This window comes from Malania oleifera, chromosome 10 (genome assembly GCF_029873635.1).
Source record: "Malania oleifera isolate guangnan ecotype guangnan chromosome 10, ASM2987363v1, whole genome shotgun sequence".
Taxonomy (NCBI): Eukaryota; Viridiplantae; Streptophyta; class Magnoliopsida; order Santalales; family Ximeniaceae; genus Malania; species Malania oleifera.
In genome coordinates, this window is record NC_080426.1 from 24,978,327 (window position 1) to 24,993,197 (window position 14,871).

The 14,871-nt window shown below is 37.7% G+C and overlaps 1 protein-coding gene across 1 annotated transcript in view; it reads left to right on the top strand.

The window, feature by feature from the left end:
• Positions 1–14,656, top strand: part of LOC131167110 (protein transport protein SEC23 C) — a 40,634-nt gene extending 25,978 nt beyond the window's left edge. Inside the window, exons 5-12 of the mRNA XM_058125924.1 lie at positions 1,184–1,259; positions 1,332–1,507; positions 1,611–1,692; positions 8,876–8,953; positions 12,151–12,312; positions 12,407–12,670; positions 13,833–13,937; positions 14,336–14,656. Of these exons, the coding sequence (XP_057981907.1) occupies positions 1,184–1,259; positions 1,332–1,507; positions 1,611–1,692; positions 8,876–8,953; positions 12,151–12,312; positions 12,407–12,670; positions 13,833–13,937; positions 14,336–14,476 (1,084 nt within the window). The 3' untranslated portion in view covers positions 14,477–14,656. The remainder of the gene's footprint in view (positions 1–1,183; positions 1,260–1,331; positions 1,508–1,610; positions 1,693–8,875; positions 8,954–12,150; positions 12,313–12,406; positions 12,671–13,832; positions 13,938–14,335) is intronic.
• The last annotated feature ends 215 nt before the right edge of the window (positions 14,657–14,871 follow it).

The following is a 14,871-nucleotide window of genomic DNA, read 5'->3' on the forward strand; positions in this document are numbered from 1 at the left end:
GGAGCTTGTAGAATCCAAGTTAGAACTTTAGAGAACAACTTTAGAGTCTAGAGGTTTTAGGATAAGTAGAAACAATACTGAACATATGAAATGTAATTCAGCCATGTGAGGAGGAATATTGAAAATAAGATTAAACTTGATAATCAAGAAACCAACAACACTAGTAGATAGCAATATCTTGGATCTATCATGCAAGCGGAAGGAGAAATAGAAGAAGACATAGTACATAAAGTTAGAGTAGGTTGGGTAAAATGGAGAAATGCTTCAAGCGTGTGAGGAAGGATTTAACAGCTCTTAAATTAAGTGAGGAAAATGCCCTTGATTGCATGAAATGGCAGAAAATGATTCATATAGCCGACCCATCTATTGGGACTTAAGGCTTCTTGTTGTTTTTGTTAGGATTTTACATCTTCCTCTCGTCATTTTTTTGGTCCATTTTTATCTTGATATTGCGTTGGATGCCATTTTAAATATTGTAGAAAATTATTCCAGAATTAAAGGTGAGAAAATATTGTGCTTGGTTTTCAATGACAGTTGCTGACCTCTAGTAGTATTTTAAAAAATTATAGTTTTTTTTTGTCCTATAATATGTATAATTTACTTTCAAATATTGTGAAAATTTAAACTGTGAATGACTATATGCATAAGTCGTTTCATCTTTGTAGAAAAAGAAATGGCTGCAGTTTGGAATTTATATTTTTGCAGTTTGGTTTTGGTGGGGTATGACATTCACTTTTTTTTTTTTTGAATGTATATTTTCCGTTGGTTTTTTTTTTCTTTTTCCTTTTTCTGTTTTCTTTTTGTGAGAATGCCTGGTTCTCTGGCTATTTGTAATTTTTTTTTCTCCCTCTTAATATAATCTCCATTTTAATAAGAAAAATTTGCATTGTTTGGCTTGTTGATGACTCACATTGTGAACTGAGCACAAATTCCTCCCTACTTGTATTGATGCCTTTACTGCTATGCTATGATGTTTTAGCCTGATATGAAGCTAATTCCATCAAGTTTGTGCGACACAATTCCAAATAATGGTGCAATATAATTATAAGTTGACTTGTGTAGCCATTATCTTCTGCACCATGAAGCTGAACTGTTTCCATTCTATTTTTTTCATCTTGTAGTGCCCTGGTGATTGACTGGAGGGATATCTCAGTTTTCATTCTCATATTAACTTTGTGTGCAGTGGTATATTTGAGATAAGCTGCTCGAAGGATGTCAAAGTCCAGGGCATTATAGGTCCTTGCGCATCTCTTGAAAAGGTATAATCTCTGCTTCAGTGGTGTCCTTGTCTTGTCTTCTGGGCATTTCAGATGTTTGTTGACTTCGTGCAGAAAGGTCCTTTGTGCTCTGAAAGTGTTGTCGGTCAGGGGAACACCAGTGCTTGGAAGATGTGTGGCCTTGACAAAGCTACATCGTTATGTTTAATATTTGAAATAGTAAAAAAGGACATCCCAGATGTTATTGGTCAATCTGCAAGCAATCAGTTTTACTTTCAATTTTTAACCTAGTATGTACACCAAGCTTATACTTTTTTGAGTAATCTGTTGATTGCATATTATGTTTAGAAGAGATGGAAACATTTCTGACTTGCTACAGATCTTTTGCTTCAGTTATCAGCATTATAGTGGTCAAATGAGATTACGTGTTACAACCCTTTCCAGAAGATGGGTTACTGGACCTGGAAGCATACAGGTAAGATCTGCTGTTGTCTTCTGCAAAAGATAGATGCTTTGTATGTTCATTGGCTGCTGCAAATTGTTTGACATCACTGGTTGTGTGCATACTATTATTGTGACAAGTATGTTATCCAATTTAGACAGTGAAAAACAAGGGTATAGGGTTCCCACTTCCAGTAATGGGATTTGGAGCAGAGTGGTCTTTTTGGCGTCCCTTTGCTGTTCAGCTAACGGATTCTTCTGGCATGTTTCCAGTGGGATTGGCTGGCCCTACTTTCTTGAATTGCTTTGTTCCTACCTTCTGTATTTACTTCTTGTTTAGTTGCTTTCTCATTGTAAATGAATCTCTTGCCCCCCCCCTTTTTTTTTTTTTTTTTTCTTATTTTTTTATTAAAAAAAAAAAAAAAAACTTCTAACTAATAATCCATCAACACCTCCAATTTAGATTTTTGCAACATGACAATATCAGTTATCACAAGAACCCTTATTGTCTTCCTAGTAACCTCCTTGACTTTATGGCACTTATCAAGACTTCTTGATCCCTGAACATTCCAACTAAGCACTACCTTGAAACTTTGGTGCCTACTTTTCACCACACCATGATTAATGGTAGACAACTCTTTTTTTTTCCACCCTCCTTTTTTTCCACTCATAAGTCCTGGGGGTAACATCAACCCTCAACTCCTCACCAACTTACTGACTTAAAACTCCAACTTTTCCAACAACTCATTGGTTCTGGCTGCTCTTCTAATCACTGAATGGTTCCACAGTCACCATTCCTGCTTTAGGACCTAATTCTATTTTGCTATGTAGGTAATCTGTTTCAGTGCCAGCCTCATCAGGTATGGATAGAATACATCTGTTAGAATTAGGAGTCATGAACAAATGTTATATTGAATATGAATTAATATCATGATTGCCAAAAGGAGCATAAAAAACTAAGTTAAACTCATTGACAGGACTTGAGACCTTTTGTACAGAAATACCTCTTTTATCACAATCATGTCGATGAGAGGATAAAGAATTATCTAAAACACTGTCAACTATTTGTCTATCTGCCTTATCCTGTTCCTCTTCACAAATTTAATCTGCATTCTGTATCTCCTTGCCAAAAGGAATTTCTTCAACCAAGCAAACAGTGGGAGACACAGAAGGGAAAGCATCATCATGGATCTGGAGCTCATCCATCAAAAGATTGTTGTCTTCATACAAGTCATCTACGCCTTGTGCATTATCAGATAAATTCTGTACTAGGATTCCCCTACGTGATCAGCTTGACAGTAATTGATAGCAGTACCCATATGTTTATCCATCTCTAGCACACAAATTGATTACATTATATGGGGTTACTACCCCACCTAGTGGGACTTATGGCTAGGTTGTTTGTTGTGATTGTATTTGGAGGTACTCTCAAATCCTTCAGCATTAAATTGTCACTGTGTAATCGAAGTAAATTTGGAATACTACAAAATGGGTGGGATGCTTAAGTGGGAAATAATATTTACTTATTTGAGTCGATGGAAGTTTGTATCTCAGATTTATGATTATTTTCTTCCTAAGGTCCAGCATTCAGTGGGTGATGGGGAGCAAATTCGATTTTGGAAAGACCATTGAGTGGGGGATAGGCCTTTTTCTACTGAATTCCCTTGTCTTTTTTCATTTATCAAATCTCTGTGATACTGCCATTTCCACCTTTTTCTTTCGTAAGGAGAAAGGCATTCTTGGAATTTCCATTTTGGGAGAAATCTCAATGTGAGAGAGACATTAATGAGCTGCCCCTTTTGACTAGGCTGCTTGATTATTTTCATAATCATTTGGGAGTGACAAAAGGGTCTGAAGCTTAGATACTTCTGGGGAATACTCTTGTAAATCTTTTCTCTTATTTTACCCGTGACTCTACTGCGGATAAATTTGCAAATCCAAAGCTCCCTTGAAAATAAAAGGTTTCATTTGGACTGCGGTACTTGAAAGAATTAATACCAATGATTTGCTTCAAAAGAGAAGACCCAATAAAGCACTGTTTCTGGATATTTGTGTCCTTTGCTTGAGGAGTGGAGAGACTTGTGCACATTTGTTTCTTCATTGTCCTTACATGTTGGCTATTTGGAATAAATTATTTGGTATATTTGGTGAGAGCTGGGTTTGTCCGTTCAGATTGAAGGCATTTTGCTCCATCACATTTAGAGGCTTTGGTAAAAGAAAGGATAGGAAAGCTTTATGGTGATGCTCTATTATGGCTATAATATGGTGTGTTTGGATGGGAAGGAATGCTAGAATTTTCAAAGGAGTGGCTATGTCTACTAACTTGCTTCGGAGTAGAGTGACTTATCTTTCATCTTTGTGGGTGTTAACAAATGGATTTTTTTGCCACATCTCTTTGGAAGACATGCAGTGGGACTGGTTGGCTCTCTTGCATTGGTTTTGGTTTTTGGGTCTAGAATGGGAAATTTGTAATTATTTACTTTTGATATAAAGGGAGGATTTTATTCTCTCTGTTTTCCTTTTGTTTTATCCTTCTTGTACATTCTGCCCTACAATAAATTGTGTTTGTTTATTTGTCACTGTTTGAGTAACTGCCAGCTGTGTTTCTGAAGCAGACTTCCCTGTCAATGTTTGATTAAGGCCATAAAAACCTTTGTCTGTGACACATCCTGACCTTTTGGCTTGTCTTCTCTTGACATTGATCGATCAGGTTGACCCAGGAATCAAATTGGCAATAACCTTCATAAAAGCTACCAATTTCTTGTGATTTTTTCTTGGATTCTTTAACATAGCTTTAATGTAATAATATCCCAAAAAAATTTCATGCTGCCTAATTCCCTTCAAACCCCCAGCCAGCCATAACTATCAATCCTCCAGTTTCCATCAGAATCTTGAGCTTTCCATCTCTCTCCTCTTTCTGAAGCCAGAGTGAGCAGGCCAATGAAATCCAGAAATCACTGAAGAGAAAATCAGACCTAAATTGTGGAACTACTTAGCAAAAAGAAAACATGCCCTTTCTCCCTTCAAAACTTCTCTCCCCTCATCCTCCTTGGTTTAGTGCGTGACTAGGTCATAAAAGAAGAGAACTGCAGACATTCAATCCAGAGCGAAGGGAAAACCTTCGATCTGAGGCTGGATAGGGTGGGAAGGGCAATTTTCTCTCTGTGCTGCAGTGGAACCTTGAACATAATCAATGGCCGAGATTATCTTCGTCATCGGTGGGGGGGTTAGACTTCCTGGAGGTTGGAGGGGTTGTTTTTGGTGTTTGGATGGTTGGGTAGGGGTTATCGGAGCATTTGAATTGGTAGTGTCACATATTGGTTGGTGATTTGAATGACCACGATGAGGAAGTTCCTGGACTTAGGGTTGGGTTGGAATGGTAAGCATTATTCAGCTTTTGTCCCCAGAGGAAGGAAAAAGAGAGAGGATTTGTGCAGGAGTTTTGTGCGATGGCCAATGAATTTGGTGTGGTGGTGTCTGTTATTGATGATGGACTACAGAAAACTAATCATAGTGGAGCAAGGTGGTGACGACAGGAAGTAATAAGTTCTGCGGTCAGTGTGGGGGTGTAATGCCGGTTGTGATGCCTGATCGTGCATCTCTGACTGTTAATGCTGCTGTGCATCCAGATGCAGCGGGGTTTCTATGATTGTGTGGAGTAGAAAGAGCGGAATGGGCTGGGTTGTGCAAAGAATAGGTTGTGGCTGCAAACCCAAGGGAAATGGCGTGGGATTGGAATTGGGCTGGATATTGTTAATATTTCACTGAATCTGGGCCATCTTTTGGGCAGTCTTTTATCAAATCTAGTATATAGAAATGAGCCTTCAACTCTGGCCTAAAAAGCTAATGCACAGATGGTGCATTTATCTCAGGCTAAGCAGCTTCGACCTGATAGCAATAGAGAAAGTATTTTTTAGATCTGCAGCCTATGGATTCTGCTCCTTCACTGAAGAAAGTCAACCACATATCTTCTGATTCACGGATGGAGATGGTGCAGGTGAATAACTCCTATTCCGGTCCAGCTTTGTTTGAAGGACAAAATTCTGAAAGTCAGAATAGAGTTGGAGCAAATTTGTAGAGGAAAGGAAAACAAGTGTCTAAAGTGTTTGCTGTTGATAGTATTGCTGAGGACCTAGACCTGAGATTAACAAAATTCAAAGGAAAAATGATGGTTCTGCCTGGAATCTTTTGGTATGCGGAGTAAATCAGATAAGTTTAGGTGACAAAAAGTGTATGCTTGGAAGGCAATTCCAGGTGCGTGTGGAAATGAATAAAGAATTGAGAAGGTAGGGTCTTACTGCACTACAGTGCCACAGTTTTTAATGAGAGATTCAGAAGTAAAGTTATGTATTGTGGAAGATCCAAATGCTCAGAGGGCCACAACTAGCGAGAGGGAAAGCAAAGGTAAGGAGAAGAAGAAATGGGGGAATCTCTCGGATAATGACAGTGAAGTCCTTAGTGAGTTTGACTGTGATGGGGTTTGCTTTGGATGAAATTTGTGAACAATATGGATATGGTTCTGACTCTTTTCATTTACTTGGGGATTTATCGTATGTGCCTTCCGTCTCCAATGGAAGGTTTGGAAGGGATTCCTATTCTTGAGGATGGTTGTATGGATAATGAGCTACGGTGCAAGGATGGAATTCTGCCTGCCCCCTGTGGAGGAGATTTTGGAGAGGATTTAGATGCACAACAATTGATGGACGAGATGGGTTTATGATTGTCTAATCCTGGAGGTAATGAAGTTTGTCTTGATGGTGGTAGGCGAAAAAGGGCCAGAGATAACTAGTTAATTTTGTGAACTACGATGGCAAGGGTTTATAGGAGTTCTTGCCCCTGTTTGCTCCAGCAGATCACAAATTTTCAGATTAATGTGGGGTCCAACAGTAGTCACTTGATATACAGGCCTAACTAATAGTCTTTCCGGCCCAAAGGATGTGACCACATGTTTTACACACATCCTCTTCTTGGCCCAGTCCCATTTACACTTAAATTAGCACTCAGCCCTTCTACTTTAAATTTCAGGCGTGATTCATTTCTTAAAATGCATTTAGAATCCTTCCTAAAATTTATTTCCCTGGCCAATGTGTCATTTCCAGCCAAAGCCACTGAGAGCCCCATTGCCGACCAGTTCCATCTTCATTCTCTACATTTTTGCATATTTTGGCTTAAATGATAACTTACCAAGCCATCTTCATTCCTACATCCCGTCCATACATGTTCTTGTATTTCCACCAGATTCCTAGAACCACAATTTTTGCACTTCTAGGAATGAAAGCAGTTGAAGGTTCTGTCCGTTACTTTCTTATGTCTTGTTTGTTTGTGTCTCTACGTACTGGGGCTTCACAAGTTATGACACCACCACCCTCATGCTTCATCCCTGTTCGGAATTCACACATATTTGACTACCACATGTTCCAATGATTAGTTCAATCAAGATGAAATGAACAGATTTATTTGTCAGAAACCTCATGAGGAATTGGTATGCAAGAGCTCTAAAAATTCTCTGAGATTTTCTGATTTTGTGGACCAAAATAGCTTTATTTGCTCCATTACCCATATGTAAGCACATTCTCTATTGCATCAGAAGATGATTTTCAACCAGAAAACTCAGTAATATGAAGCATTAATTTGCATCATCAAATAAGTCAAATAGAAAAATTTTATCAGCTGTAAGAGAGTAAAAACCTTAACCACCTTAATATTAATCAGCAAAACTGATGGGGCAAGGAGGTGAGGAGATCAACGGGATTCATGGAATGCCATCAGACCCTATTTGGGGAAAATGAGTGAGAATCCCCTGCAGGAGAGTCCAGCTTGGAACATCCTTTGATGACAATGATAGGATAAAAATTGCAATTTTCAGAGGCTTTGAATTCCATCAAAATGATGATTATCATTGCTTTGCATGTCCCTAGAGTGTTTTGTCCCATATATTTTGGATTTTTCATGTCCATGTGTCTCTGTGTTTTGAGTCTTCCTAGATTGAATGGCCTCCCACAACTGGTTATGTGCTCCACCATCCCCTCTCCCCCCCCCCCCTCTTCCGGGCGGGTGCCGGGAGGCAACCAAATCCCCAAAAAAAGTTTGAGGGGCTTGAATAACACCACCACCTTCGAACTTGTTAATGGTGAAGAGGCAGCAATCGACCTTTACCTGGAAAAAAAGATGAACTAATTTGTATGTGTTTCTTCAACAGATTCCGTGACTTTTTTGTTGTATTTTTTGGCTTTCTGTTGATAGTTTGAAACTTTGAACTACTTATGTTAGATAACCACTTTGTCTAAAAGCTGTAGCTGTCTATTTGTGGGCAACAATGTATATTGAGCCTTAACAGTCCCCTATATTCCTGATTGCATGTGGAGAGATAAGCAAATAATGATACTCATTATGGGGGAGAAGATAATTTTTAACAACCATACAATAAATGCAAGTAACAAGGTTAGAACCAAGGGTCTGTTTGCAACCATTTATCTGATACCATGTTGGACGCCTCTTTTCCTAGAAGCATAAGTTGTCAGGTAGTTAATCAACAATGTTGTTGCAGTGTATGGGGTACAAATAGTGTGTAGGATTTTCTAATCTGACAGATTAGGATTAATCGGAGGATGTTTAGTGGAAAAGAGAGGTCCTCTTGTGCAAAAAACCCACACTTCTAAATGTCAGGGCATTCTAAACAGATCATAATTGATAAGGAAATGGAAATGGAAATTATTTATTGCCTCTTTATTATCTGGATTGACATAAATGACAACATAAGGCATTAACTGTGCCTAGGAAAGTCACTATTCCTGACTACAGCTGTTTTTGACTTCTGTAGGCTCAAAAGGCCTATAAATGAACTTTGGAACTAGACTCCTAAATGAGCTTTGTTAGTAATGAAGTTGGACTTAGGAAAAGGCACTCTTTTATTGGACTATAATTTAGACACCTAGATAACAATTATTAATAAATCTTATATCAACTAGCAATATTAACTATGCTTCACTGTTGCAGCACTGCATAACATGTTAATTTTTTACAACTTTGAATTCTTTTTTAAATTGATCATTATACCTATCTGCTTACTGTATAATTTGGGTATATACTTTCACAACTTTGTTTCTTGGGACTGCATATTGTTTATTTCTGGCGTTGCTCAATATCATTTATTTACATAGTAATTGTTTCTTTCAAAATTTCCAGATAAGTACTATATTTCTTTTCATATGCTACAGGACTTAATTGCTGGATTTGACCAAGAAGCAGCTGCTGTAGTTATGGCACGTCTAGTTTCCTTCAAAATGGAAACTGAGGTAATTGCATGGCCATTCAACATGTTTGGAGAGTTTGATATAATAAATTTTCAAACTTTCTCATTCTCTGGATACTTTTTTTGCGATGATAAATTTTATTCTGAACTTTTATGTATTATTTTTAGAGAAAAAAATAATGGCAGAAAGAATTGAAAAATATGGAGAATGATTTTCCTTAACAAAGCAACAAATTTACAACTAAATTTTCTTCAATACCTTTGCACATCAGCCCAAAAAAAAAAAAAGCACCCGAAAACCCCCTGAACCTAAAGTACAGAGAGGGTCAAGGAAATTTACTCTATCTCAGAGGACATAACTTGATTTTTAAAATACTGATATTCCTCTCCTTCCACAAAGCCCAAATAATAGCAAACCACACATACTGCGATAAAAGTTTTCATTTGTTGCACTTACCAAAGCACCAAAATTTAATCCTTATTAAGTTACCCACATCATTATTGATAGTTCTTGTTTCTGCTATGAATAATAAATATCCACAGAAAGCAACATGTCTCCCTTTCTCTCGCTTTTTCATTTGTTTTCTCCTCTTCCTTTTCCTCGGATTGATCAAAGGTATATATGGATGAGAATCTCCTCAAATCTGTGCGTATCAAGACAAGACTTCTGATCTGTGCCTGAAAAGTTTGGGGAAGAAGGTTTTATTCATTTGGGAGAGAGATCCTGATATAGTAGTAAGCGGATTAAGATTGCTCTATTGGCTGCAAGATGGTTGTGTGATCTGTCCTTGGTCTTCTAAGACTGCAGCATTTCAGTCAATTCGAAAAAAAATCAGCAGAGTTCAATATTGGGTGGCGATTAAAATGAATTGCAGAAGGAAGGTTTTTTTGGATTTGGGAGTGAGCTTGAACAGTAAGAGGCATTCTATCTGCATTCTTGTTTTTTGGGGGTTTGGAAGGGGAGAACTGGTGTTGAATTCCCAACTCCCATCGGTAGAAACAAATCAAAGATGGGAATTTCGCACCTCCTCTGTGAAGATGACATCATCATTTCGTGCTGATTCTTATCTCATTCTGAATTTAGGATGTATCCTTCTTTGCTTCAAAGCTGTTTGGGTCTTAAAGTTAATCTTGGTAAAAGCGAGCTTATCCATATCAGAGATATGTCTAATGGTTATTTCCTTGCAGGAATCTTAGGCTGTAAGCCTGGGGAGTGGGTCTCTCTCCATGAAATATCTTGGGTTGTCCCTTTCTCTCGCTCTCTTCAACAAGCGCACCCCCCCCCCCCCCTCTTTTTTTTTCGCCTTTGCTTGGCATCAATAAGGCCCTGTTGTGTAAATGGATGTGGAGATTCATGAATGAGGAGTTACTTTGGAGAAAAGGTTATTGCTTTAAGTGTGGTCTTGAGCATAATGGGTGGATATCCAATGAGCACAGGCAGTCCTGTATGGTAAGTGTTTGGAAGTCCATCAAGAAAGGGCAGGAAGATTTTTTTTTTCCACTCATCCACTTTGTGTTGGAGATGGGAACAAACACTTTCATGAAAATTGGTGCAGCTCTTCTCCTCTGAGTCTCAGTTACTGGAAATTCTTAATCTTGCTTGCAACAAAGATGCTTCGGTGAGTATGTATGTGGACAGCTCCATTAATGAGGCTGCTTGGGACATCCCATATTTAGAAATGCTTATGATTAGGAGGTGGATTCTTTTGCTTACTTTTTGGCTGTCTTCATAGAAATGCCCCCAGTTGGATTAATTTGGATGTGTCTGTGGAAACTCAATAAAAATGGCTACTTCACAGTCAGCTCCTTCTACAAACAGCTTGGCAGCCCCTCTAGGTCATATCTGATTCCTGAGCCATATGTAAAACTCTTGCGCCAACCAAAGTTGCTTTCTTTGCTTGGGGGGCAACTTTTGGGAAGATTCTCACTCTCAATAACCTTCAGATATGGGGTTCAATCTTGGTCAATAGAGGCTTCTTTGCAAAGGAGATGCTGAAACTGTGGACCACTTACTGCTGCTCCACTTCCCCTGGACCAGAATTTTCTAGATCTGGCCATTGCTCTTTTGGGACAGCACTAGGTCACTGCTGAATTTGTGGGAAAAGGAAATCTGTTCTTGGAAGGGTATTTCTACGAATACAGATAGGAAAAAAAAGCCTTGTCTTTGGTTCCTCTTACTATTTTCTTGATTGCGTGGAGACAGAAATACTAGAAGTTTTGAAGGAACATCTACTTCTCCAACAATCCTCAAGGATAGATGGTTTACTACTCATTGAAGCTGGTTCAGTGGGCAGTACTTGATACACATTTTTTTCCCCTCTTAGATACACTATCTCACTGTTGATCGATATTAAGGCTTGATATAGCCATAACCTAACAGCTTAAGCTTTTAGTTAAAGTGATAATCTAATATGGTATTAGACCCATGGTTGCCAGGAGGTCTTGGGCTCTAATCTTCTTGCCCACATTTAATTTACTTTGTTAAAAAATTATAGAGTTCCAAATATGGGTGTTATTTGTTGTTTGTTTCTCGCCACGTGCAATTGGGCTGTACGTGGGGGAGTATTAAGGCTTGATATGCATTGTTAACGTATAACCTAACAGCTTAAGCTTTTAAGTAAAGTGGTCATCTACAATCTATCTTTTTGTTCTCTCTTCTTTTCTTGTTTGTACATGTCCTTTTAATGAAACTTCTCTTTGCTGATAAAAAAAAAAGGTACACAGACAAGAAATTGGGATTCCATTGTTGAGAAATTTGAGAAAAATCTTGCCGACTGGAAGAGTAACCATTTTCCAAAAGGTGGAAGACTCATCTTTATCAATAGCACTTTCTCAATTCTCCCAATGCACTACACATCCCACTTCCCCATCTCTAGCTCTGTGGCTAAAAGCTGTAAGATATTAAAAAATGATTCCTTTGGGGGCAGCACGGGGGATGTTTTTTAAAATTAACTTGATGTGGGCTTTTGGAACAAGAACTTCCAAAGAAATTGAAATAGGGAAATAGCCAGTAGACGGTGCCCAGAACAGGGACAAACATTGTTGGTATGTTTGACAGGCCAAACAGCTGGTTAAAATGAATGATCTTATCATGTTATGTTCATCTGATTAATTTGATTCCAATTGTATAACTATGTGCTTTTTATAGGTCATTTGGATATGTAATATGTTTTGCAATGATGTTCTTCACTTGCAATGCTCATGCCTTTTTCATGATCTAACAAGAAAATCTGTATTCAGACTGAATTTGATCCTATAAGATGGTTGGATAGATCATTGATACGCTTGTGTTCTCGGTTTGGTGATTACCAAAAGGACAGTCCATCTTCTTTCAGCCTATCTCCACGGTTTTCAATATTTCCTCAATTTATATTTCACTTGCGACGATCTCAGTTTGTCCAGGTGTGTATTAACTCGAACTGGGTCGTGTAAATATTTTTTGATTTTTGTTGCATTCTTTCCATACCATCTTGAGCTTCAACTCTTTTTGTTACAGGTCTTTAACAACAGTCCAGATGAGACAGCATACTTTAGAATGATCCTAAACAGGGAAAATGTTGCCAATTCAGTTGTGATGATTCAACCTTCATTGATTTCATACTCATTTCATTCAGGTCCAGAACCTGCTCTTCTTGATGTGGCTGCTATTGCTGCTGACAGAATCCTACTTTTGGATTCTTATTTTACTGTTGTTGTATTTCATGGTGCGACCATTGCTCAATGGCGGAATGCTGGTTACCATAATCAGCCAGAACATGAGGTAATTTTATTTTGGATGTGAAAGTTGAACTTAAAAACTGATACAAAAAGCATACCCATCATGAGATTTGGCTTAATTTCCTCGTTCACTGATCGTTAATTAAAAACCAATGGCACATTGCATTTTGAAAGTGAAGATGATAATCTAGCATATAATTTCTCAGGTCCTGGCTGATCGGTGAGCCTTTATTAAAAAGCAATGGTATCTTAAGAGGATAATCTAGCACATCATGATATTTTGCATATTTGCATATAATTCCTTGTACAAACATTATAAAATCTACTTGATAATGTTTGGGTTGACATTGTTGCATGATATATCAATAGTTGTGTACCAGATGATAATTTTTTAATGTAAAGATAAGATTTTGACCATTTGATATTGAAATTTTACTCTATTTTCCTACATTTAAATTATTGACATTTCCTGAACATGCATTGAGGATTATATATTCAACATTTTAACTTGCCTGCAAATTTTGGGTGAAATTGTGCACTGTTGGTAGTTTTGAAAGTAACTCCTTTAAGATTAGTATTGCTTTTCCTCTTATGTTTGGTTCACAAAATGAATCGGGCAGTAATGGAATAATCAATTTACAGGATATACTTGTTTTGCAACAGGGGCATTGCTGTTTGAAAGCAAATTCACAATCCAAATGTTGATGTTATTTGAATGTACATTGAAGAGCACACGTTTTCATGGTGTGATATATGATGTCATTTCTTGTGTATTCAACCTTAGTTGAAATTAGACTTAACTTTTTACATGATTGTTTGCCTTATAATTAATGGTACCAGCTGCTTTTTTTCTTTTCGCAAAAGTATCAGATCCCTATATTTCCCTTCTCACCCTATTCCATTCTGTGGACCAAATGTAACTTGAGAGTTCAAGTGCTGATCTTTACATGAGGCATCCCAGCAATCCTTATTATCTACTTTCTTGCTTCCTTCCCACTGAAACCAGAGAATGGGAAGATCTTGATTTAGATTTTTGATTAAGCTGTAAGAAAAATCTTATAGCTTCTATCTTAGCTCCAGATCCATGATCTGCATCCTCACCAGATGTTTTGGCACTAGCATTACATTTTATTTGGAAAAAAAAAATTATTTCTAATCTTGCAGTATTTTCCACTTTAATATTAAAAACTTTTTTTTTTCTGCAGGCATTTGCTTTGTTGCTGCGAGCTCCCGGAGATGATGCAGATGCAATAATTAAGGAAAGGTTTCCAGTACCTCGGTTAGTCATTTGTGATCAGCATGGCTCCCAGGTAACCATTCTCTGCTTATTCTATGTTTTAGTCAACAAAGCTACAGTTGTTGGCAAAATGCTTCCCTTTGGTGGCCTTTGACCTTGACCAATCGCTTTTTTTGCTACTTCTAAGTTTTGTCAGTGAAGTGAATTGTTGAAATTCATTGTTCATTGTTGAAATTCATTGTTCATTGCCCCTTTCACAACTTAGCAGGCATGTACAACTATTGTTGCTCCATGTGACTGGCATTTGAATTCAATTTTTGTTGTTTGCTTTTTCTTGCTTGAAAAAGAACACTAAATGAAGCTTTCTGAGTTTCAATGCCATAGGCCCTGTAATTTAGTACAAAAGGAAATGCTCATATGCTCTCTGTTCAGTATAAAAGGCCACAATTGTGAATTAACAAATTTATGCAGGCCCGTTTTCTGCTAGCAAAGCTAAATCCTTCGGCTACATACAACAATGATGCTCCTGTTCCAGGAGGGGATATCATATTTACTGATGACGTTAGTTTTGAGGTGTTCTTGGATCATCTCCAGAGATTGGCAGTTCAATAGAATACAGAGTGACCCCCCAATTTTGTAAAATTTGATTTTGAAATGCCATGTATAGTTGTAATGCATGTTGTTTTTCTTCTTGTCTCAGTTTGGGCTTCATAGTTTGCAAAAGCTTGTAATGCTTTTATTATGATCTCAATAATATGAAGTAATTCAAAGTTAGGCTTAGGTTCAACATCAGTACTTTTCCTTGATGAATGTTCTTTCCCATGCATCATGCATCTTTTACGAGTGGAAGCTGATGTTTCAATATTCAGTTCGCACATACAAATTTGATCAATATTGAGTAGCTAGATTAGTAGATTTACTATATAGTGCATTTATGTTTCCGTTGTCTCCATTCCCACTTCTATTAAAGTGATGGAATTCATTTTATCATTTTCTTTGCTGGGCAC